The sequence below is a fragment of the Alosa sapidissima genome, chromosome 20 (assembly GCF_018492685.1).
Source record: "Alosa sapidissima isolate fAloSap1 chromosome 20, fAloSap1.pri, whole genome shotgun sequence".
In the NCBI taxonomy this organism is placed as follows: Eukaryota; Metazoa; Chordata; class Actinopteri; order Clupeiformes; family Clupeidae; genus Alosa; species Alosa sapidissima.
Genome location: NC_055976.1, coordinates 6,570,847 through 6,596,725, shown reverse-complemented (window position 1 = coordinate 6,596,725; position 25,879 = coordinate 6,570,847). Strand labels below are relative to the sequence as shown.

The 25,879-nt window shown below is 45.0% G+C and overlaps 2 protein-coding genes across 3 annotated transcripts in view; one reads left to right on the top strand and one right to left on the bottom strand.

Annotated features, from left to right (window-relative positions):
- The window catches only part of gria3b (glutamate receptor, ionotropic, AMPA 3b), an 85,780-nt gene extending 84,295 nt beyond the window's left edge, over positions 1-1,485 (top strand). For both annotated transcript variants that reach the window (XM_042073498.1, XM_042073500.1), the window contains exon 16: positions 93-1,485. The gene's annotated coding sequence lies outside the window, so the exon portion shown is untranslated. The remainder of the gene's footprint in view (positions 1-92) is intronic.
- Positions 1,486-2,804: 1,319 nt separating this feature from the next.
- thoc2 (THO complex 2) overlaps positions 2,805-25,879 on the bottom strand; it is a 60,344-nt gene continuing 37,269 nt past the window's right edge. The window contains exons 22-34 of the mRNA XM_042075318.1: positions 25,283-25,414; positions 24,852-25,036; positions 22,385-22,575; positions 20,321-20,423; positions 18,657-19,054; positions 17,538-17,596; positions 15,295-15,330; positions 10,285-10,416; positions 9,854-9,920; positions 8,150-8,289; positions 4,544-4,620; positions 4,196-4,266; positions 2,805-3,591 (exon numbers count right to left, since the gene is read on the bottom strand). Of these exons, the coding sequence (XP_041931252.1) occupies positions 4,239-4,266; positions 4,544-4,620; positions 8,150-8,289; positions 9,854-9,920; positions 10,285-10,416; positions 15,295-15,330; positions 17,538-17,596; positions 18,657-19,054; positions 20,321-20,423; positions 22,385-22,575; positions 24,852-25,036; positions 25,283-25,414 (1,548 nt within the window). The 3' untranslated portion in view covers positions 2,805-3,591; positions 4,196-4,238. The remainder of the gene's footprint in view (positions 3,592-4,195; positions 4,267-4,543; positions 4,621-8,149; positions 8,290-9,853; positions 9,921-10,284; positions 10,417-15,294; positions 15,331-17,537; positions 17,597-18,656; positions 19,055-20,320; positions 20,424-22,384; positions 22,576-24,851; positions 25,037-25,282; positions 25,415-25,879) is intronic.

The window sequence follows — 25,879 nt, the reverse complement described above, 5'->3', positions numbered from 1 at the left end:
TTCGAAAATGTTATAATGTTCAAACGCTCTGAAGATTTACCATTTCTTCATGTTCTTAATTTTTGATGTTTCTTCCCCTGTCTCTAAAACAGGTGCAATGAATTTCAAGTACTTGCAGTATTCCTGGTGATTGTGACGAAAAAAAAAGCAAACAAACACAAAAAAAACTTACAAAGATGGCTGGATCCTTGGAAGAGACACATTTCCAAGCCTTCAGTCCTAAATGCCGTTGCGGACAAGGTGTGGTAATCTAATGACATGGCAGCCTTCTGTCATGTGAGGAACTGCATTTGCTTCCTTCAGTGCCTTAAGGAACATTCTGAAAAACAATCACAACAATGCAACTCATCACGGTAATATGACATCGCTTGAGACATACACGCCAACAAAGGAATGCTAACGTAATGTAATCTGTGAACGAAACCAAGAATCAAAGCCATCACATGGAATCCTAGCACATTTTTGGAAGTGCCAGCCAAACCTCTTTTAAGGAAAAACAAAGTAGCAAAAGTCTTGGTTTTCTACATTCTGAAGGAATTTATTAAGGACTTCCTGGTTTCTGGGCAGTCGGATTTGCATTTTCACATGCTTACTATTCCTCTCATTTACTGTAAATTTGCTTTCCTAATTGTGGCAATTTATTAAACAATCAATTTATCAGAATTTTAAAGTATTAAAACGTAATATATTATTGTGGCTTTTTATTTGAGGCTGCTGGTTAGGCTGACGCTGTTCCCTAGTTTGTGCTAAGTGGAGATTGTTGCTCAGCTATGGTGCTGCTGATCAACTCCTCAGATTAATCTGCAGGAACATGTGGAAGATGAGTCCAAAGCCATGAAGAAGAGACGTTTAGAGCCACCATACTTCCAACTCATCTGTGAACACATGCACACACAATCAACTGAATGAATTCAACGTGTCTAAACAAAGATTCTCTAATGTCATTGTGTGGTGCAATGATCTCCATGCCTCACCCACATTTATACATAAGCATACTGATGACTTTAGAACATCTACATAAATTAATTAAGCTTTTTATTATTATTTTTGTTTAAGTTGTAATCAAAAACTACTGTACAAGAACTATATAAAGCTGATCATTTAAATGTAGATAAAGCAGTCCGTTAAAGGATAACAGTAATGGCTTTAGAGATGTAGTATTTTGATTACCTCGCAGTCTCCCAAAATAATAGCACATTTCAATCCAGCTCAGTTGATTTTAATTTGTATGTGTTTGGTGAATTACTTTGTACAAAAAAAAAAGACTTTCTGAAGAAACGGAGAATAGATTTATACAAGGTGATTACAGGGGACGTCTTAAATGCTTAGCACACTTACATATTGCTGTTACATTTTTGTTTTTTATTTTCAGAAAAAAATAACTGTGATTCCATAGACTTTAGGGGAAGGACGATTGATACCCTGAAAGTCTGGAAAGATAGTTTTCTATAAAGACATGTAGAAAAGGAAAAGGAAACAAAGAAACAAAAATACATGTACATTTGTTTAAAGATTTATTACAAAGTCTGAGTAAACAATGAGTTCACAAGTGAGTGATTGATTGCCCATTTTTAATTGCATGTGAAGATTACTGTTATATAAGCCCTGCGAAATACACAAGTCTTTAGGAGATCAACAGTAGATGATCGTCATTTTCTAATTTATTTGGCCCTTTATTTGTTTCTTTAACCTCTTCCTCCCTATTCTGTGACTGCACCTCAGCAAGGATAAACTTGCAGAGCATCTTAGTGACAACAACCAAGAAAACAAAACAAAATGCATGTGTGGGTATAATTTACTCAACCTCATTAATGAGGCCTTGTACAAAGAATTTTAATACATTTTGTAAATAAAAAACAATGTATAGAAAATATTGTCTTGAAGTTTTGTTATTACTGCTTTTATTCATCACAATGCTACAAGGGCTAAAAGGAAAGCTTCTACATAAGAATTGATGTCATGGGAAAGATCATGTTTGTTCTACAATGACACTGACAGTCATGGTTTTCTCTCATGACTTCCTTCCACAGCGGAGTTATTTAATTATGTGGAGGAATCATTTGCAGGTTTCATAAGCTTGACAGCTCTGAATTTACATTCAAACAGTTGCAAATACCCATTTAGGATGAGAGGTGACTTTTCAGAGGAATAATTGTGTTGAGATGGCATATAGTCTGGAAAACCTGAACGTTGGCCCGATTTACCAGCTGTTATTTTGTACTGCTGGCACTGTCAGGTAAGTTTAGCTTCCCCTACGAATGGATTACTTTCTGTAGCATTGTGATCAATGCTCATTAGCAAGACTGCCCCTAACCAAGAGGTACGTCCGCAGTTTCACAACCAAAATTTAAGTAGTAGGAGGTTGTGTGACAGTATGCATACTAGTCTTTGAGAGTATGAACATCACCAGTATTGTTAGGGACTCAATGAGACAGGACTAAAGCCTGTTTGCAGTTTCTGGTTACATCACAAGATTCAAGAGCTACTGGGCCTTCTTCCCTTTGACCTCTGTGTTGACGCATGTCCCCACACTTTATACATTATACCATGAATGGTTCAAATGACTTAGGTAAAACTGGATGATACTCCGGGACCATAATAGTAAGTGGAGTCTTATAACCTCTTCCAGTTTAGTTACAAAAAGGAACACGAGAACAAAACCACAAGTTCAGTAGTGCATCACTGTATTCACACTTTAACAGAATACTTTAACAATCTAATGACACCGACGTGGCGTTGTGTAATGATTCTAACGTACAAGTCACAATAAAAGCACTTCTCACAAAAGATACAACACCGCCAGATTCCACTATGAAAACTATCTTTATTTAGAAAAAAGCATACACTTGAATACAGCAGATTAAAAACTCCAAAAAGTAGTTCAGATGCCTCCTAATTTATAATCTGTTTGTGTGAAATCCATGTTGCCATTTTTGTACAAATCTTTTAAAAACTTGATTTGAAAAAAAAGAAAAAAAGAATTGAAGCAAGTGACAAATTAAAGTAACAGTGATGGCTCATAACATGTAACCATTTTATTTATGTACACATAATATACAAATAAACCATTGGTACTGTCTCAAACACCGGTGCCTTAACTTCCCACTCACAGCTAAAATATAAAAGAAAAAAATAAATAAAATCCAAACTGAGTTGACATGTTGACTTGTTTAAATTGCACCATAATATAAAACAATAACATGGTGAGGAGGAAATGATACAAATGCAGGCATGTCTGGAAAGCAACACCACATACTCAAGAGTACACCCATGTATGACATCAGCAGCACATTGTGCTAATATTTAAAAGAATTGACCTTTCAGCAAGTTACTGAAAATACACAAGGAGAACGCTGGTTAAAATACGAACTACGACTTTTGTCTAGGCAACACTATGAGTACTTAATGCAGGCAAAGGGTGGCTCTGTGTGTGTGTGTGCATGTGTGCGCGTGTGTGTGTGTATGCACAGAAATCCTCTCATACGATGACGGGGAAAAGCAGTAAGACTGCCACATGGTGGGGAGGAGAAAAAAAAAACTCCCTGGAGACCAAAGCTACTCCAATGGTGTCGCAGGCCAAAGGAAGGAATTCTAAGCAGAAAAAACATGAAAAGCGGTCAGACAAGAATAATCCACGAGCTAATGCCTTACAAGTTTGGAATTTAATCAGATTAAAAAATTGATTTAAACAAATAAAAATTAAATTCTAGCCAAGATGCCAATTTTTTAATGTTTACAAAGGTTAAAGGCTTAAGGCCGTGACATGCTCCCACGTCTGTGTCCCACATGCATGGCGTGTGACGAGAATTAAGTAGTCAACGCGCATGTGGGCGGTTTGTGTGCTTTCCAACAATTGGGACCGCGCATGAATGATGCACCTCTTCGACACGCAAATTTGCACGGAGGAGCATACCATCAGCTTTACAGTCAATTTTCAGATTACATACCTAAAATGTATTATGCATTAGGAATAACAGACTCCTGTATTGTATTTGTATTGTATTAAGATAGATGTATTTCCTGAAGGAACTACAAGGGCTACTGACTGGACAAAGTCATGGTCAGTCAAGGTGCCAGCCAACTGCGCGAGGCAACTGATGCAAATCGAGTAAAATACCATGGTAATGAATCAATTCAGTTCATTCAACACAATTCAAGCTTGTTCAACACTGAGCCCAGGGTGCATTCATCTTACCTGAAAAGTGAGAAGCCTCGACCCCCCACCACACAGGAACACATTATCTGTGCTTCTCAGAGGACTTATGAGTGACAACGTTAAGGCAAAATATGGACATCCATCACAGCACAACACACACACACAGACATCAGAAAAGAACGCTATTGTCATACTGTAGAAATGCATACAACTTGTCAAGCTTCTGGAGACCAGATAATCATCTCCCTCTATTTGTTATGTTTGTTGTGTTTTTTTAAGCCCGCCGTCTCTCAAAAGATCAAAATGCTTCTCCAGTTTCGACACTACAGCGCAAACTCCAGTAAGTGTAGTTTCACTGTCGCTCAATTTGTCGTCATCAAAGGATATTGTTTTTTGTCTTCTTTTGCGCCGGTGCTTTCTCGCTTCTCTTTCTTCTCAGACTTCTCCTTGTCGTGTCTGGATTCCTGCGGTGGAGGGAGAGAAGAAAGACATAATGAGTCATGAGACGAACACGGAACTCTGCAGCTAAAGGCCCTTTTCTTTAATTAACAGGATAGGTTCCCCTTGAAGGGAAAAAAAGACGACACCAATCTAAAATCTAAAAGCTAAAGGCATTTTCAGGTGCAAATCGTCATACCATTACCTTGAGCCTAGAGAAGAAGAGGATTTATGGCTCACAACTGACAATGTTCTACACAATGGTCCACAAATTTCTTGGGCTCTTTTCATGTGAGAGCTGTTAATGGTGTGTAATGGGTGATCTATACAAGCTGATGTAAAGGCAAGAAACAGATGTGATGACATGACAGCTGATGAGATACAGAAGGTGGGACGATTGTCACCGCATTAATACATCCATTACGACCCCATAATGAAACCGAGGGCCCTGGTAATCAACCAACACTGAGGAGGCCCTGCTGATCTGAGAACAGCGGAAGTTTTACGCCTCATTGTGGCCAAAGTTCATCAAATCCGCTGGACAGATGAGGCAAACGGATCCCCAAGCTGCTGGAGTCATGGCGTAAAGTACTCAATGCCAAGATTCACTCATGCCGCTCGTGCTCCCCCATCATCGTGGTGCAGAACACATCATGCTGATCAGCTGGCTTCCTCCGGTCTGCTTTGCTCCTAACCATCTACCAACCAGAGAAGGTTATTACTGTGGAATAGTTTCCATATGCCACCAACATGCTCTGCACGCGATCTGTGCTGTTATACTATTGTGTCCTTGCTTTGTTCCCTTTAGAATAGAAGTTCTAGACCCTAACCACTAGGAAAATATCAATGGAACTAGGGATCGGTACCGAAACTGTATTAAAACAGGACCCGGGGCTAAATCATTAAAGATTATAGGATTGTGGAAGTGGGATAAGTGGCAACTAGTTACCATTACATGTTCTTTTTATCGGTACTCTTTTTAGTGTAATTCATCATCCCGCTGGGGCCTCACCCCTGCTGTCTGTGTCAGGGCTCACACTCACACACACACACACACACAGAGTGAAGTCAGCAAACAGCAGAGCAGAGAGGTCACAGATGGTAAAGGGAAGATAAGTTTATTTGCTACATACTGTATCGACTATGCTCGTTACTGTAAGTAAGCGTAGTGAAACCTTAGGAAAAAGCAAATACTATATAACTACACCTGTTCAACAAGCATAAAAATGTCAACAGAGAGCGATGTTGTTATCTGCTCTATTCGCACAGTTGCTAATCCACAGCTGTATTGTAGATGAATCGAGCACGCTAGCGTGGTTATTAGCCTATTTTAGATGTGTTTCCAGTCAGATCATGATGAGTTATACAGTCTTATTCTTGCTGCTCAAAAAACATTTGATTATATTCAAACCAGTAAATTCTAATCCTATTCTGAATTTTAAAATAGGTTAAAGCTATTTTTAAGTAATCAAAAAAGAGCCAATACAAGTGCACTGATAAGGTTATTGAAAATAGCTGAATCCAGGGTAGGAATTTCACGGCGGCCAAGACGGCCATGGCCGTCGTTGCCCCTTGGGTTGGCCGTGAAGCCCCTTTGATAATCATAGGTTTACAGGCCACGGTGGCCTTGGTGCCCCCTTCTTTCAATATTCTGCTTTGCGTCCTACTAATAGCGATTTTTATTTAGCCTGTGGCCTGTCAAAATAATCTTAGCATTCACAGCGCAAATTAATTTAGTCTTTTACTCAGTGGAGAAAGTGAGCGCAAGAAAGAAAGTGCGTCCAAATTCACCCATTCTTCTCAGTTGAACTACTCGTGAAGTAGCCTATTCATCACACAAACATCATAAGTATCACATAAAAGAGTTTTTTCTCAGCTTTTAAATGATGTTAGCCGATAATTGCGGTGTTGAACGGTTCGCGAGAAAAGTAAACTAGATGTACCGCAGAGCGGTACAAAATATGACCGCCGCCCAGTCCAGCACATTTTTTCCACAAAAATAAATCACGCTGAAAGGCCTATATGATTCTAACTGTCTCACTAAATTGCATTATCTACACTCAATTCTCACTGGTATCTGCTAGACAACAAGTACCAAAACATGATTAGTTCATAGATTTCACATGTAAAATTCATTTTATACAACCCCACCTCCATCTTGCCTGTTCATAATTCTGAGAAATTCTTGAATTGTGTGCATGTACATGTTTATGTTATGTGTGTGTGTGTGTGTGTGTGTGTGTGTGTGCGCTTGTGTGTGTGTGCGCTTGTGTGTGTGCCTGCGTATGTGCCTGTGCATGCATGCGTACATATGTCTACTGTGTGAGTATGTGTCATACGTATGATTACTGTGAATGTATGTGTGTGCGTGTGTATCTGTTTGTGCACATGTGTGCACATGAAATGGGTTAACATGACCGCTGGAGGCAAACATACGGAAAAAAATTGGTCATCCTAGGCCCTACAGTTCTCAAGATATTCACAGAGAACTGTGTCTGCCCTACCCTCCTTTCGGGGGGTCCAGTCCAGCGGGGGGGCTACAGATCAAAATGAAAAACGACGGTTCCATGCTATCCATATGGGGTTACATGCCCACCAAGTTTCGTGTACCCCGGTCTTTCAGGGAATCCTTGACGGAAATTTGGGCATGCGAAAAAGAAAAGAAAAAAACCCGTCTTTTAACACGACAAACCATATATCAGAATAAACAGCAGACCTTACCGAACACAAAGGTGTAAAGCAGTCCCCTGTACAGTTAGCCGTTCCAGAGTAATCCAGTTTTGAATTTGCAGTAAATTTCGACATGCATGGATGTCTCCAAATTTGGGCTTTAAGTTTTACAATGTGTTTAAATTGTTCCACATGATTTCATAACGGGCCAAATATAAAATAAATGTTACAAATATCGCCTAGATATTGGTAAATCAGAGGACAGCTGACTAAGAGTATGTGAAAGTAGCCTTAATGATCACAAAATGCTAAGCATGTATCTAGGCTATTTGAGTTTCTTAAAGCTGAGCTGTGCCGTAAATTTAAATTGTTCAATACATGATTTCATAGCAGGCCAAATATAAAATAAATGTTATATATAGCCAAGATATCTGTAATTATTAGATGATGAGATGATTTACAGTTCTATGTAATATGTCATGTTTCATATTTTTGTAATGTTTCACACAGTGATGCAGGTCTACTGCAGTGAATAGGCTAAATACAACTTTGATCATTTTTATAGCCTACTACTGTATAGTTAACTTTGGCCTTGGTGCCCTGACATGTGGCCTTTGTGCCCCCCACCAAATATGCCCAACTGAGGGCAAAGTGGCCTTGCCTCCAGAATGGTGAAATTCCAAGCCTGGCCGAATCAATAAAATCCTTCTGATATGTTTCTCTACAAAGGAAGCAGAGTGCTTCTCTTCAGGAACCACAGGTTTGGCCATTTCAGTCTAACTCACAGGTAACTCATACAAACACCTGTTAGCGAGCAATAAAGCAACAGCACACTCACAGTGTGCTACATGGAAAATGTGTGTGTGTGTGTGTGTGTGTGTGTACCTTTTTTCCCCCTGAGGTCTTCTCAGCTTTGGCCAGGTCGCTCTTCTCCTTGCTGTTGGACTTGGAGCTCTTGCTCTTGTCCTTGTCGGCCGAGCGGGGCGAGTCGGAGGGGCTGGCGCTCTTGCTGTGCTTGGAGGAGTCTGAGCCAAACAGGGACACAGCACACGTGAGCAAGATCACACAGAACCGAGGGAGGGAAGGAGAGGGAGGGAAGGAGAGGGAGACAAGGGCAAGCAAAGGAAGGGGCAGAGACAGAGAGTACACCGAGTCACATGGATATGAAAAGGAAAGAAACAGAAAAGTGAGGGAAGGTAGAAAATGGTAGTTGGTAGAGATGCACCGATATGGAATTTTAGGGCCGATAACCGATATTTATTGGTTTGTTGTGGCCGATACCGATACGATAACCGATAATATTACTCTTGAAAAAAAATTGTGAAAAGTGATTTGGGGAAAGCATTTAATAAGCATAATTGTATTGCAGTAATTTTACCTACCACCAAATGATGGACAGAACTCATAACAGTCCTCAATAGTACAGCAGTCAACATAACAGTAGCCTAGCCCTACAGTGTGGCTCCTTTAAGTGAACCTGACGTCAGTGAATTGCGAGTGAGTGGCTAGAGAGTATGAATCGTTTTCATTTAGGACTAAACACTCATAAAAGGCTTAGCTGGGAATAAGCTACAGTATAGCGACCAAATCAGAGTTTGGAATCAATGAGGGAAACTTGGGTTTAGTTTCAACTGCGGGTAACTGAATAAAGCTGCAACTCCTCAGACTGTATCTTATGTCCGTCTACTCTGTTGCGCACAACCTGCTGCAGCAGAAATGAAAGGGATTAGCCCCAAAGGTTTTAATAACTTATTATGATGACCTGTCTGGAACTGAAGCAGGAATGGTTAGCATATTTCTAGGTAATAATACAAAACCCAAGCTAAAGTAATGTAAATATAATACTAAAACACAACTTAGAACTAGGCCTACTTATGTACTCCTCCCACTAACGAGTTTGTTTATTTGTTTCCCCAACCAGCGCGGTAAAGTGCAGACGACTCTAGATAGGGCTGAGCTCCGCTCTGGTAAGGTTAAATGGCGGATCATTCACAAGAGGATTTTGAGATGCACAGATTCCCAAATGAACGCATATCCACAGATTTTGTTAGAGTGGTGAAATACATTCACACCGCTGACATTATATTGAGGAAAAAGTATAGCCAACCAGGTTCAAGTAGCTCAGTGTAGCCAGACGGACCTTACGTAGGCCTAAATTAGGCGCAAATTATCGGCCAGAATTCTGTTATCGGACTGATAATAATATTTTCATTTTTTCACTTATCGGCCAATAATATATCGTGTATCCCTAGTAGTTGGAGTATGTTGCACAGACAATATGGAGGTTGGAGTATGTTAGAAAGAGAATATAGAAGGAAGTGCATGCACAAACAGAGAGAGAGAGAGAGAGAGAGAGAGAGAGAGAGAGAGAGAGAGAGAGAGAGAGAGAGAGAGAGAGAGAGAGAGAGAGAGAGAGAGAGAGAGAGAGAGAGAGAGAGAGAGAGAACAGGTCAGTAGGCCATGGAGAGGACAGAGACTGCATGCCTCTCTCTCCCTCCATCCCTCCATCCCTCCCTCCCGCTCTCTCTCCCTCCCTCCCGCTCTCTCTCCCTCTCCAGACCAAATGAAGGGGATGCCATTCAGACTCACTCGTTCCATTTTCATCTTTGCGGCGCTTCATCTCCTGGCTCATCTCACGCTCGTTGTTGGAGTGGTCCTGGATGAAAAGATTTGCACAGCGCACGGGAGAAGAGGGGAGAGTGAGCCCCATCAAAACGGCTACTTGACACGGGTACTTGCTTTGCTGCTCCGTCATGTTTGACTCGATATCAGTGTAGAGCACTATCTATTTAAATTTAAATGGAAGCTTCAAGCTGTATGGCAAATTACGAAACTTGGTTGAAAGGATGCTCAAAAATAACATGTAAAAAAACCAAAGGCAACAGAAACTCTTGACCATGACAATCATCCTTCGATAACGTACAAAAACATAACTACATCGTCAACCTAAAAGTCCTTATAGGAGAACAAGAGGATTCAGCACTGGACGGATGTATGGACAGGTAGATGGACGGACTCACTCGCTTGCGTTCCTTCCGGTCCTCCCTCTTCTCCCTCTCTTTGGAGCGGTCCCGGGCCTTCTCACACTCTTTCTTCTCCACCTCCCTCTCTTTGCTTTTGGACAAAGCGGATGTGTTGTGGTTTCCATAATGCTGTGAGGAAGGTGGGAAGGAAGGGGTTAAACATGCCTGCGTCCAGGGGGGAGGGGGTTGTGTGCGTGTCACTGCTTGTATGCGTGTGTGGCATGGCTGAGCCAGCAGCAGCCGTGGCTGTCCTGTGAAGCTTCATTAGCACGCCCCATTAGAGTCGACTAGAGGCTCGGCGAGTCCTCGCACCTGGACATCACACCCCCGCACGACACCACCGGCCTGTCCCTCTCTACCACCCAATCACAACGAGCACCTACACACACACACGCACACACACACACACTTTTGGCTCTCTGTGAGCTCAAGAGCAGCCAAAGCTGTTTCTATCTCCTGATTAAGAGGGGGGGGGAAACATCCTGTTCTCCCTGTTGTGCTGCCAGTATTAATATTTAGCATACAATGTTGCATGTCAATGTCACCATGTTGCAGTGGGAGTGAGATGTGCGATAATTTCAGTGCGCTTATATGAAAAAGTAGGAGAAAGAAGAAAAGTGAAAAACACTGCATTTTTGTTTTGTGTAAACTAAACAATGAATACAGATCTAGTGGAGCCACTGTGCATCATTTATGTGTATGATATGTATTCACATTTCATTAGTACAATAGACTATGTGATTTCTCCCAGCATTCCTCAATGTTGAGGCCCAAAAGATATGGACAGAAGGCAGAAAGGACTGGCAAAAAGATTTGACAAAGCGATCAGTGAAGCGAAACCGTAAGGACGGCATCCAGCGGCAGATTTGGAGGAATAAAGACAATTCGACTTCAGCGTGATCAGCAGCTTAGAGATCAGAGGGAGACAGTTTGTCAAAGTGAGCATGTGTGGCGTGTGTAGTGTCAGCAACGACAAGACGCGCGCGCACACACACACACACACGTGGCCTTTGGTTTTCTTCTGCAACTGTCAACATTTACAGTGAACTGTCAACGTGGCCCAGGGGAAAAATACAGTCCAAACTCAACTAACTACCCATCACTTTATATAAATGAGAAAGTTAATTATATCGAGACAAAAGATAGAAATTTATACTGGAGATGTATAAAAGGTATTGTAAGTGCTGTGAGAGACAGGAGTGTGTTTGTGTGTTTGTGTGTGTGTGTGTGTGTGTGTGTGTGTGTGTGTGTGTGTGTTCGCATGTGTGCTCATTCAAGATGGGCCCACTCATTATTGCTGTGGAAAACTGTAAAAACAGTGACTTTTCTGAGTGCTTTGAACCAGCCTTTACTGCCGCGAAGAGCCATATTTCCTGAGCCTAATTAGCTTGGGCTTCTGAGAAAAACTACATTCATCTTTCCCCTTCTGTGCACAAAACTAGCTCGAGCCTCCAGCAGGCGTTCATCTGAGCAGTTCAGGTATGTGCTTAGAGGAAGCAAAAGGTGACAGCTTTCACCCCTGCACACCATACCACACTGATGAAAGTGCCGCATGATCGTTTAAAGCAGAATGGCCTGCTACTGAGGACAACCAACATTTGTACTGCAAGGGGCTCGTAGCAAACGTACAACTCTGGTTTTCACCTTCATTAGACAGAGTTCATCTCCCTTTGGTGAAAACATAATTTGAAGGGTGAGACACTGAACACAGCTCAGCTCAGCTAGGCATAAACGGAACAAATGAACGTGAATATGCACTTGTGCTGGGCACTTGCCGGGGACCAGCACCATTTAAGCTAACATTAGGAAAAGCAACATTTAAGCCCTCTAATGAAATGCACATCAAACCGCTTTGACTATCAGTTTTTAACAGCAACCAACTAATTCAGGCTTATATGGAGAACTGCTGGGAAACCAGCTTTGGAGCATGCTAGGCTGTGCTAGCATAACTGGTGTCTGTGATGACGTTGCCAATGAAGAGCTTGGACAGCTTCAAGGAGTGATCCAGAACAACTGAACAACATGGTGTAGCGATGAAACTGTTCACCTTTAGAGGACCACATGCATCATTCATCTGCTTTAAGCACCATTCATGTGATTTCATGGAAAATCACATTATACAAAACAACAAATAATGAGGTTTAGAAATGCAATCATCCAGCAAACAAACAAATACGTTTGCAATCTACTCTAAGAATCTTGTGTAAAAAACAAAAAGTAGACTTTAATCTGCAATAGGCCAAAAAGGTCACACAAAACATCCATTAAATCCTAATCCAAATCCACACAGCAAAACACAAGGCACGTGCAGCATAGAGGGTGTTCGTTTTCATCAAGGATGCCACAATTGATTCCATTAGTAATCAACTTGACACAATGAAAAGGTAATTATCTTTTTGATGAGCATATGTATTTCCAGGCTGATCAAAATTGAGCTAATTGATGCAGAAATCATATGTATAGCATTTCACCTGCTTTGCAGCTGATCAGTATGGATCTTTCAATGGTGATTTCACACCTGTGCCACTTAGTCTGGTTAAATCAGACTCATAAAACTGGGGGGTATTCCAAGAACATAGCTTAGTGACAAACCTGGGTAAGTTAACTGAGTAAGTAAACCTCCTAATAGCAGAGCTGTATGGCTTGCCATAGGGCTCTTGTTGTAGGTGGTTTACTACTTAGTCGGAGTTAACTTACCCAGGTTTGTCACTAAACAATATACTTGGAATACTCTCCTGGTTTGTTTGACCCATTGGTGCATTTTGTTTAGGCAGGTGTGGGCAGAATAATCACATTAGTGTGGAGACTATGAGATCCTAGAGTGGAAATGGTCTCAAAATAATTCTGGAGTGGTTTATTTGTGGTAGGAATGTGATCTAATTCAACCCCACTACAAGGTTTACTCCACAACTTTGAGCTAAATGGTTCCTGTAGCCATGTGTAATTACTTAGCATTTCGGAATGAGGTAAAGCACGCAAACTGTAGCAGCTCCTTGGCGATTCCTCAAAGTACATATCATTTTGTCCAGTAGGTCTCCCAGATAAGTACCACAATTATGAACAAATGAATGTTAACTCCAACATTCCAAATTGTAGATAGGAGTAAAAACACCCTAAAATGAACTGCTTGGTGCTTTAAAGACGTTGATTTTGATTATTAAGTTGATTCAATCAAATTATTTATTCAGTGGAACATTCAGTTTAGCTACATTAAATAAATTAGCATAATAGGTTATAAGAGTCAGTGTACTGAATGAATTAGCCTACTGTGATATGTTAGACTGCTACCATTGAGCTCAAATCTGGTATCATGCAAAATTATTACAGTGTGTTGCATAGTTTCATTCATTAGGGTGAACATGATTAGTTATTGAAATGGCTGTGTTACATATGCAAGGTCCTAGTTACTTTCGTAAGTGCATTTTACCAGCACACTGAAATTGACATGTTCCTACGAAACAAACACATTTTGTCTCCTCTTATTTGCACCTTAATCCATTCCTGTTTCCCCCCATCCCTGTTGCCAATTCATCATGCAGGAAAGGTTTAATCAATAACATTTGTTTTAAATATGCAATTGAGACACACAAGTAGGAAAAATTCCTTCTGTTCAGCGAGTTCAGTGAATGCTGCAGTGTGTATCGCCTGCTCTGACACGGTCAGGCTCACACCATTAGCCTTTGCACAGTCATATGTGTAGCTTTAATACCATAATTGCATAGATAATACCAGGGAGCACCTTGGGAGCATTAAGTTCCCTTTGATATGCGTAAATGACTGCCTGCTGGAAAATTCCGTCACAAGCCCCCCCCCCCCCCCCCTTCATTGCACTTATTTCTTTCCCTTTAACTGAGCGCTGTGCAATCAGCATATTTTCAAATATCCCGTCGTTTTTTCCGTCAGTGACCACCACAACAAAAGAAAGGAAGACGAATGACGGGGGGGGATGGGGGCATTTTTTATCTCCTCTGAGTAGACGGCAGCTATTCAAAGGGACTCGGTAAAGAACAGCAGACCAAGCAAGCTGCTTCAGACGAATCACACAACTGAGAAGTCTGAGGGCAGCACAGGGCACTGTGAGAAGGGGAGCGCCATTGTCAAGTGGAAATGACATTACCAGAGTGGGCAATACAGCCATTTTAAAAAGGAGGGGGAGGGGGGGTTGTCTGGCAGAAGGATGTGGCAGAGAAAATGGACCTGGCAGGGAAAATGTAGCTCCTGTTAACCATATACATCTCCAGTGCTAATGGGGAATGACATGATGAAGCATAATTTTTATGTGCAAACTAAAAAAAACTCCCTTCAGAATAAGGTCTGACTTTAGTCATAAAATAGTCATTAACAGCTCTACACAGACCAATCATAAAAATAAAGGGTTCTTTGCAAAACCTATTGGGTCAGCAAAGAGTTTGGACTGACTGCATCACAAGAGGACCATGCCAAATAGAGATACCTTGTGATCCGATCACTCAAATCACTTGGCGATGTTTAAGGGGCACTCACCCACTTATCTTTTGTAGTGTAAATGCTAATGCTTCCCTGACCAAGAGATTATCGGTGGAAGAGGTGAACACGAAATAAGTAGTAAGCAATTCCTCTGTATTTGGCTGTACACCATTGACATGGGTGTAAACAGCATGTATACAGCTGTCCATGTGGGTTAGGACTGACCAAGACACATTTGAGAAAGGCAGAGCAGGGTGTTAGAACCTAGGGGAAAGGCTCCACCTCACAACTGCTACATCAGGTGCTAAACATATCCTAAATGGAAGCTTTCCTGTGAGACAGTGGAATGAGACAAACATCCTAGTAGAATCTTGAGGTGTTCTCCCACTGGACAAGATGAGGAACCGCTTTTATTCCCACTTCACTATGAATGTACCAGTGGGCCGCCTTCTGGCTGACGTGCCAGAGGACATGACAACGGGTATTTGAAAGAGACAGAGGGGAAGGGGGCGGGAGGAAACGACAGACAGGTAACAGCGAAGCATTAAAAAGGGCTCAAACCTTTGAGGCGGACTCCTTGAAGTCGTTGAGACTGTCCTGTAGGAATGAATGGAGATGACAGATGAGCTGGAGGGGGTTGGACACAGCGGCAGACAGAGAGGGGGGTGGAGGCAGGGCCGGCCGTCACTCAACACAACCCCCCAAAGACCTTCAAGGACTCAAGACTTTCACAGCGTTAGAGGCAGCAAAGCCACTTGACTGTTATAACAAAAAGTTATAACAAAGAGAATTTCAAATGAAAGACTTTGCCTATTCTATGGGGTATGTCAGCTGAACATCTAAAAGTAAAAAAGTAGTAGTAATAATAATAATAATAATAAAAAAAAAACATATGGATGGTTCACCAAGTCACCAAAGAGCTGATTTAATGTGAGAATCGAGAAGGAAAATGAATTAAATAATACAAATCGACAAACATATTCCTAGCAATTCAAAGTGTGGGTGTTTGTGAGCACTACATCTAAGTGACAAGAGCCTGGGATAGGATTCTGTTTTTAGATGGATGCAAGCCAACCTTCAGGGGGTGTTGCATTTACTGGAGCCCACTTAGGGGAATGTGTAAGTAATGGGATCATGCCGGGTTTGGCAGGAGGTTGAGGGACTCGGAGAGGTGGAGGTGCATGGTGGAGGAGCAGGATCTCCCCCACACCACCCCCACCTCCTCCTCCTTCTCCTCCTCTCCATGGAGCGCTGTAGATCCTTCTGGAGAGGCTGCGCCCACACGCTGTTTTTCGTTTTCCCCTCCTCCAGTGGCAGCTTGGACGCTTTGCTCCTCGTTGCTTTTTATAAACGCTGCTCTCACCGGCAGGCCCAGGGTGGCTGCTCCGCTGAATGGCTGGAGGGCCCATCTCGCGCCGCCTCAGTGCTGCTGCTTCGGGGGCTCTCTGAGCGTGGGTGGGGGGGGAGGAGTGGAGTGGAGTGGTGGGTGGTCTCTGGATCTGGACGCAGGCAGGTTGGTGGGATGTGTGTGTGCGTAGGAGGAGTGTCGGTCTGGATCTGATGCGAGGGTTTGCGGGGTTAGGGGAGGTGCGTGGTGGGCTTTCTTCCTGAGACGCAGCTCTTCTGCAGAGGGTACAGGTGCACCAGCGTGGTCTTCTTACATAACAGCCGTTGAAGCAGTGGGGGAAAAAAAAAAAAATGGAGACATATCGTCGTAGCAGGCTGGGCGACACAGCGAGGTGTTGGCTCCAACTTCTCTCCCTCTTCTCCAGCATGCACTCATCCCTCTCTCTTTCCGACCGACCCCACCCGACCCCACCCCCGTCCTTCACAGCGGTCGAACAAGTGGACGTCAGGGAGAGGCGAAGTAGTAGTGGGAGCAGGACGAGGAGGAGGAGGATGATGAAGACGATGAGGATGATGAGGGGGAGGGGGGCTTGGGCACCATGCGTACGTAATTCAGCAGCATCTCATCTTGATGGAGATAAACACACACGCAAGCGCACGCACACACATACTTATTTCCTCCCGGCTTAGTGCGAGCCGTGCAAAAAACCCCCAAAAAAACACCAAACGGCAACAATAACAACAACAAAAAAGGCACCGCTTTCTTCACCAGCTAGGCTTAAAAACGCTGTGCTTGGGGGACACAGCAGGGGGAAAAAAGCCAGAGAAAAAAATTATAGAACGTGGGGGTGGAAATAGTATGAGGCTCAAAAAAATATATTTAATATCTATATTTACAAACTCACAAAAAAGACTTTTGTACACAAAAATTCTCTAAGGCACTTGGGCGGATTCTTTTTCCGTCTAAAGCATGTACAAAAAAGCTACATAATTTCTTTTTTTTTAAAGTTGAGGTAAAAAAAAGATATTAACTGCTATATTTGAACATGTATATCTTTTTGGCAAGTCCTTATAACTTTATCATAGAAAAATAATTATCTACACCACAAAAGGAGATCTCACAAGGCGGTTTTCCAAGAAGAAAAAAGAAAACGAGACAAAAAAAAAAAAAAATAGTCCATATGAGGCTGTAACACGAAGCTTTCTCATTAACCCCCACCACTGAAGACAGAGAGCTCCTCCTCCTCCTCCTCCTCCGTCGTTGTGGCTCCCTCCTTTTTTCTCTCTCTCCCTCGTTTTCTTTTTCTCTTTTTCCTCTCTTTCTCTCCCTCTCTGCGGGGCAGGAGGTGCAGGGACGACCAACGCTGGGGGAAAACAGCACGTGCTCTCTCTCTCTCTCTCCGACCAGGAAGGGACAAGAGGAAACAAGGGCACAGCTCTCCTCAGGCTATACTAACCTTAACAGTGGAGGAGTGGGATGGCGAAGAGTGGGTGTCAAGCTTTCGTCTCTTTAGCTCTGCAGGGAGAGGGAGAGAGGGAGAAAGAGAGAGAAGGATTTGGTTAGCAAAAGGAGACAATTCTTTTACCCAGCACTACAAACAAGTGAATACACACAACTGACTGTGTGTGTGTGTGTGTGTGTGTGTGTGTGTGTGTGTGTGTGTGTGTGTGTGTGTGTGTGTGTGTGTGTGTGTACACAGAAAGAGAGATTTTAGAGATGTTCTTTCCCTCTCTACAAGTTGAACACAATAAAAACAAGAAAACAAGACAAGCTGGATTTGGAACCCGACTCCATGAAGGTTTGGAGTTGGCGCCTCATCATCAGAACTGCTCCTCAGCCACTTGCCGTTTTTAAAAGGATATTGATTTATGGCAGCCATTTTACAGAGAGAATTACAGCTGATGATGTACGAGTAGGTCTTATTGGTGCGCATCACTGTTTTTCATTGGAGGGTTCAGAAATGTACTCAGCATGGCATATTTATGTAGATCATTTCCAGGTATAGATGAGCCTAGAGATGGCCTAAATGATATGAAGATAAATATGACGAGTTGAAAATAAATATGATAAATATGACGAGCTCAAGCGCATTACTCTTTCTCTGTGGAAGTCAAGTCTTTTTGTTCCGCTTGTGTTCACCGTCTGTCACCTATAAAATGTTTAGCAGCACTTCAGTGTGTCCCTGGCACTTGCTCCTCTCTCTTCTCACTCTCCTCCCTCTCTCTCTCTCTCTGGGATGTCTCTCTTTCATTCAGACCCTCTCTTAGCCCATGTCTTAGTGTGGCCAGTGTGGTCTTCAGAGGTATTCATTACACTGCCTGTCATTTAAAACAGCATCGTACTGTAGAATGTATTCAATCAACAACATTCCATAACATGATGGTTCCAAATCTGGCAGAATGGAGTCCTCTAGGCTGAGTGTCCTGACTCCTGTGAAACCTGTGCTGTGATGTAGTCTGGTAGAACAACCCTGGCCTCTCTCCTTCCTCCCTCTGTTTCCATTGCTCCTTCACTGCCTCTCTTTATTCTCCTCTCCTGTTCTCTCGTTCCCTCTCTCTCTCTCTCTCTCTCTTACCCCGCTCAGAGTCGGCTCCGTCGGAGCGGGGGACAGGGGACTTGAGTTGGCTGCCGGCACCGCTCTTGTCCCCCTTGCTGCTGCCGCTGCCGCCGTCCCGGCTCTTGCTCTCCTTGGCGTCGCGCTCCTCTTTGCCGCCGCCGACGTCTTTGCTCTTCTCCTCCTTCTGCAGCTTCTCCTCCTTGCTCCGCTTGTCCCTCTCGGACTTGGGCGTCTTCTCGCGGCCGTCCTGGCCCTTCTCTCCGCCGCCGCTGCTGTCCCGGGTCGAGCGCTCGTCCTTGGGCTGCTGCTTGTCCTTGCCGCCGGCTTTGGACTCGGGGGTGCTGCCCGGGGCTTTGTCCTTCTTCTCCTTCTTGTCCTTGCTGCCCTTCTCCTCCTTCTCCTTGCTGGATTTGGTGCTAAGGGGCACACAGAGAGCAAAGGTCACTTCACAACAACACATTTACTACGGAATGACTTGAAATATCACATTTTGGAACTGTAAAGCAACAGACATTTTTGATTTTTTTCAGTAACGGGTCATCTTTGAGGTTTTGAGAATAAACCTGGTCACTTCTACACCACTAGGACACCAAACACACCTGACTGACCGGAGATTTGCTTGTGAGTTGACTCTTAGCGCCTAGCTCTTCAATACGGAGCTACCCGATCTGTAGACATCTGTACCTGGCAGGTCTTCCCTGACCCCGTTTTTATTTCAGTTTCTTGTCTTTTTTCCGGTTCTTCTTTCTCTTCATTACGGTGAATTATGCATCCGCCATTTCTCTGGTGACGGAGGCACTTTCCCTGACCCCTACAAACTTGCGCTAAAATCCCCCCTCAGGAATCTATTACTCCCTCATTATCTTCACACTGTTTCCAACCAAAATAAATGGCCGCATCCCCCCCCCCCCCTCTCCCCACCCCTCGACCCGGCACCATGCGCTATGAAATATTTCTATTAAAGCGATGCTCCACGCGGCTAATTTAACAGACTCTCCTGCCAATTGTTGGAAAACATTAAGCAACGGAGGCTGGAGAGCGAGCCCCCCACCCCGACCCTAAGACAGCTCCGTTTAATGAAACGGCAACGTGGCAGTAGCCCCCGGAACACGGTCCAATTTGATTATCAAAGCACGGACTACGCAAAGAACTGGAGAAAGTGATTGATTTATACGCCCCCTTCCTTTCACTCCTGTGCAAGAGGGCTTGGAATAATAAAAGCTGCTCACTACACACCTGAGGGCGATGGGAGGAGATGAGAGCTGTACTTTACCTCTGTGTGTGTGTGTGTGTGTGTGTGTGTGTGTAAAAGGGACAGCGAGAGACAGGCTCAGGTGTAGGTGTTCTGTAGTGTGTGTGTGTGTGAGAGAGAGATGAGGCGAAAGGTGGAGGTGTTTTGCAGTGTGTGTGTGTATATATATGTGTGTGTGTGTGTGTGAGAGAGATGAGGCGAAAGGTGGAGGTGTTTTGCAGTGTGTGTGTGTATACGTGTGTATGTGTGCGTGCGAGAGATGAGGCGAAAGGTGGAGGTGTTGTGCAGTGTATGTGTGTATATGTGTGTATGTGTGCGTGCGAGAGATGGGGCGAAAGGTGGAGGTGTTGTGCAGTGTGTGTGTGTGTGTGTGTGTGTGCGAGAGATGGGGCGAAAGGTGGAGGTGTTGGAGGTGCAGTGGTCAGCTGACCTGTTTGGGGTACTGCTGCCGTTGCTGCTGCTGCTGGCTTTGAGGGCTGCGCTGGTGCTCTTACTGCCCGTCTTAGCCGTCTGAGACTTGTCCTTCGATTTCTCTGCGAGCCCAATCGTAAAAAAAGGAACACAAGAGAAAGAGAGGGAGGGAGGGAGGGAGGGAGAAAGAGAGGGAGGGAGGGAGGGAGAAAGAGAACAATTTTCATAAATTACAGCAATATACACTTACGGCTGCGACACTTGACACACACCCATTGTGTTAAGTGCAAAAAACTGGAACCAAAACATCAGGCGATAAATAGAAAAGGAAAGCAGTATGTAATAGCTGGGGTGACCGAGGATGGAGGAGGGGGGGGTGGAGGAGAGGTGGTGTGTGTGTGTGTGTGTGGGGGGGGGCAACGTTCCCCCTACACCACCCCTCTACCCACAGTGGGCACGGCCTGCTTTTAAGGGGAGGCGAGTGCAGGGGAATTTGGCTGCTGTGGGAAGCAGAGGTGGACGGCCTGAGGAGTTTATGTGGACATTACGTACACTGCTGGAAATGGGAGAGCATCCTTCAGCTGCCATCGCCGCCTCATAAAAAGTGAATGAGAGGTGAGGTGGTGCCTGGTGCACGTGAATAATTTAAGGCAGCGCTGGGCGAGTCCTCAGAGAGGCCAATAATGAATTTATGTGTGTGTGTGTTCATGTGTGTGTGTGTGTGTGTTTCATGTGTGTGTGTGTGTGTGTTTCATGTGTGTGTGTGTGTGTGTGTGTGTGTGTGTGTGTGTTCGTGTGTGTGTGCTGGGGTTAGGTGAATAGGCATGTGCATGTTGGCGAGCGGATGGGGGCTGCAATAATGAGCCACAAAAGCTACAGTGATGAGCACTAGCCGATCAGCATGTGGGATTGTAAACAACACAAACATAAACATGTTGGAATAGTTGTGCATAGTGCAGGGGAACGGGCTATTTCCTAAACAAAGCGCACATTCCAAAATCCCCCGCAGGGCGAAACAAATCATCAGGAAATGATAACAGCATCAGGTGGGACTAAGAGAGGCTGGGTCTGTATTGAGAATGTACATGTTGTACACATTATTATGACCGCCGCGCAGCGAAGCCATATAGGTTTAGTCAGATTTTTTTTCTTTTTTTTCTTTTTCGCATGTCCAAATTTCCATCAAGGATTCCCGGGACACTGAAAGACCGGGGTACACGAAACTTGGTGGGCATGTAACCCCACATGGATAGCATGGAACCATCGTTTTTCGTTTTGATCTGTAGCCCCCCCGCTGGACTGGACCCCCCGAAAGGGCGGTAGGGCAGACACAGTTTTCTGTGAATATCTTGAGAACCGTAGGGCCTAGGATGACCAATTTTTTCTGTATGTTTGCCTCCAGGGGTCATGTTAACCCATTCCATGTGCACACATGTGCATAAACAGATACACACAAACACACATACATTCACAGTAATCATACGTATATCATACGACACACTCACACAGTAGACATATGTACGCATGCATGCACATGCACAAACACACATACGCAGACAAACACACAAGCACGCACACACACACACACACACACACGTACATATGCACACGCACACATTCACACAAAATGTAAACATGTACACGCACACAATTCAAGAATTTCTCAGAATTATGAACAGGCAAGATGGGGGTGGGGTTGCATAAAATGAATTTTACATGTGAAATCTATGAACTAATCATGTTTTGGCACTTGTCGTCTAGCAGATACCATCGAGAATTGAGTGTGGATAATGCAATTTAGTGAGACAGTTAGAATCATATAGGCCTTTCAGCGTGATTTATTTTTGTGGAAAAAATGTGCTGGACTGGGCGGCGGCCATATTTTGTACCGCTCTGCGGTACATCTAGTTAACATCAATTATTTTGTCCATAACTATTATTCTGTAAACTGACTAGAAACTAGTAACAGATTAAATTATTGACAATGTTTATTGGTATTTTTGTAAATTGCTTTGGACAACAGCGTCTCCCAAGAATCATGACCACAACAGGACCCAAGTTTCCGGTATGTTCTGCGTCTTACCCGCGTCGTCTCCGTTGCCCTCGTCGGCCTTGCCCGTGGCGGAGGTGGCGGCGGGCGGCTTGGCGGAGCTGGCGGGGCCGTTCTGCAGGCTGGCGGGGGTGGTGCTGCGCGTGGCCGGCGGAGCCTCCTTGTGGTGGAACTCGTTCTCGGGCACCATGTGCACCTTCCTGCCTTTCAACTGGCCTGAGTAACTGAGAGGTCATACGGCCGGGTCAATGGGGGGAGGAGCAGGGAGGGGGGCAGGGACACACAGGTGGACGCAGCACATGGGGAAGGACACCCAAACACAATACTACTACATACACACACCTAACATAACACTACTACATACAAACACACACACACACACACAACCTAACGCTACTACATACAGAAACACACACACACCCCAACACTGCTACATACAGAAACACACATACACACACACACACACACCCACACACACACACACCCCAACACTACTACATACAGAAACACACACACACACACACACACACACAACCTAACGCTACTACATACAGAAACACACACACACCCCAACACTGCTACATACAGAAACACACACACACACACACACCCCAACACTACTACATACAGAAACACACACACACACACACACACACACACACCCTAACACCACTACATACAGAAACACACACACACACACACACACACACACACACACACACACACAACTACATACAGAAACACACACGCGCACCAGTAGCCATGAAGGGAAGGCAGACTCATCCAGAGTGCACCAGCACCAGCACCAGCCTGACTGTAGCCTGTAAAGCACTGACGCTCCAGCCAGACTCCAATCCTGGGTCTCTGGTCTTTGTCAAAAACCTCGACTTGCCAGGCATGGCAGTGAGTAGTCGCGCTGACTGAAAACCCCTTAGGGCCCGAGAGGTTTCTAGATGGCCCCTAGATGATGTGTACTTGTTTATCTATGGGTCTTCAGCTGAACCAAACAGACACACACACACTACGGCTTTCTCAAGATGTGAGCGAGAGGAGGTGAAGGCGCACTAATCTGGCAAACACACGCTGATTTCTCCGCTCCAAAAATAGACGGCATCGGAGGGGCGACCTCGGCCCCCGGTGGAGCACTCCTCTCCTCGGGAGACGCCGCCGGAACCAATTTGCCTGCCGACGACAATTAGCGCCTTCTGGAATGAGCCTGCCCACACACTCCAAAAAACGGCCCCGGAACTAACGCAACGGCACGGGGGGATTGGAGTTCTCATCAAACACCCAGTGGAGGTCAGGGTAGGTGGAGGCTGATTGGCCAGTGCTGTGGCGTTGGGGAAGAGGGTTTGTTTGCTGAGGTCCTCCTCAGTAGAAGGGAGTGTCTGGGGGACGGGGGGGTGGCGTGGCTTGTTAAGATTGATAAGATTGATCATCATGAGCAGACAAAAGGCCAGCGCGCTCGCTACAAGAGCCGGCGATGGTAGTTAATGGTATTCATTAAGCGCGGCGCAGCGCGGCCAGGAGGGCCCTCCTCTCTACAGCAGCCCTGACCTTATCCTGCCTCCGCATCAGCAGCCAGCCACACACACAGATGCATTACCCGCACAGAGCACAGAGAGAGAGAGGGAGGGAGGGGGAGGGAGAGGGAGAGAAGGAAGGTGGGAGGGGGAGAAGGAGGAACGCTTGATAAAGGATGGAGGAGGAGGAGAGAAATTGATGGGAGATGAAGAGAGAGGGAGGAATAAGGAGGAACAGAGACATCTGACAGAAAGACACAGCAAGCAAGCAGCGAAAGATAGGAGAAGAAGGGATGAAGAGAAAGACAGAGGGGGGACATGACGAGGATGGGACAGGGTTCTCGACTCGGCGGTGAAATCACCGGTGGCGGTCCCCCTGTCCCCGGGAAGATTGTGCTGGCCTCTGGGGGCCCACCGGCACACCTCTCGACTAATGGCTTTAACACCATAGATCCCATCACACACACCTGGGGGCACACGCTTCAGTGCCTCACAGAGGGGAGAGGAGAGAGAGAGAGAGAGAGAGAGAGGAGAGAGAGAGAGAGAGAGAGAGAGAGAGAGAGAGAGAGAGAGAGAGAGAGACCCTCACAGAGGAACAAGAGAACAAGAGAGGACAGACATCAGGAGAGGGAGAGGCTGGGGAAGGTGGTTGTGCTGTAGAGAGGTCTGCGTCCTCCAGGTCCATTCTCTTTCTCATTCTCACACACACTCAGACACGCATACCAAGCACACCCAAGCACACACACACACCACATCATTCTTTTATTCTCTTTCTCACTCACACACTCACACACACACACACACACACACACACACCAACATATCCACAAAAACTGACCCACATACAAGCAAACACACAACCAGCATAAACACAGAGTAACCAGAGAGTAAGAGTGTGGTCTACCCACCACCCTAATCCCCAGTGTGAGGTTAAATAGAAGTGTGTGTGTGTGTGTGTGTGTGTGTGGTGTGGTTACCCCATGGCTAAGGCATAGAGGTCGGGCCTCTTCTCCTTCTCCTCCTGGCAGATCTTGAGCACGCGGCACTCCAGCGCTTGGCCCAGGTTCAGCACTTTGGGGTAGAAGGGCAGGATCTTGGTCAGCACGATGAGGATGTTGCGGATGTGCGTGTACTCGCCCGTCTCCAGACAGTGCACAGACGCCTGAGAGAGGAGGAGAGGGGAAAAAAGAAGGAGACAAGGATGGGAAAAGAGAGAGAGAGAGAGAGAGAGAGAGAGAGAGAGAGAGGATAAATTGGCAGACATACAAATGAACCCAAATTATTATTAGCTTACTGTTCAACATAAAATTACTGACCACTAGTGGGCTAAGAGTGAATGGTGATACAATAACATAACACTGAAATTGGGGGACTGGACAGGGCGTCTGTGTGCTTCATGACCACTCACTTTGGTGAGCTTGTAGTGCCACTTGTGGACGACGTGGCGGAAGTTCTCGTAGTCCAGCTGGTCGGCCTTGTTCCCGCCGTCGAAGCCGCTGGCGCGGAAGATGGTGACGAAGCCCGGGTAGTTCCCGCACTCCTAGCCAGAGAGAGGGGGGGGGGGGTTAGTGAGACGCGGCGTGACTAGACACAGGACAAGCTTCATGGAGAGTGCTGATGAGAAGAGAGTGGGCGTGCAGAGGCGCGCTAAGAGGGGAGGGTGGGAGGCACCGGGGCCAAGGCGCTGCTTACGCAACGCAACAGAGCCTTCATCAAGGGCTATTGTTCCCCGTTCCGCTGTCAGATGAGTCTACGCTTTGACGTCTGTGTGTGTGTGGATGCGTTGGCGAAGGTATGTTGATGCGTTGGCAAAGGTATGTTTTTAAGCTTGTGTTCCGAAGTCTGTGTGCAAACTGCTACGTGTCGGTCTGTGTGCTGGCAGAGGTGTCTGATTAGAGCTGGCATGGGCTAGAGCGAGGTGGTGTGTGTGTGCGTATGTGTGTGTGTCTGAGTATTTTGGATGAGTTTGAATGGCTGATCAACTTTTTTTGCAGAAAAATAGTGT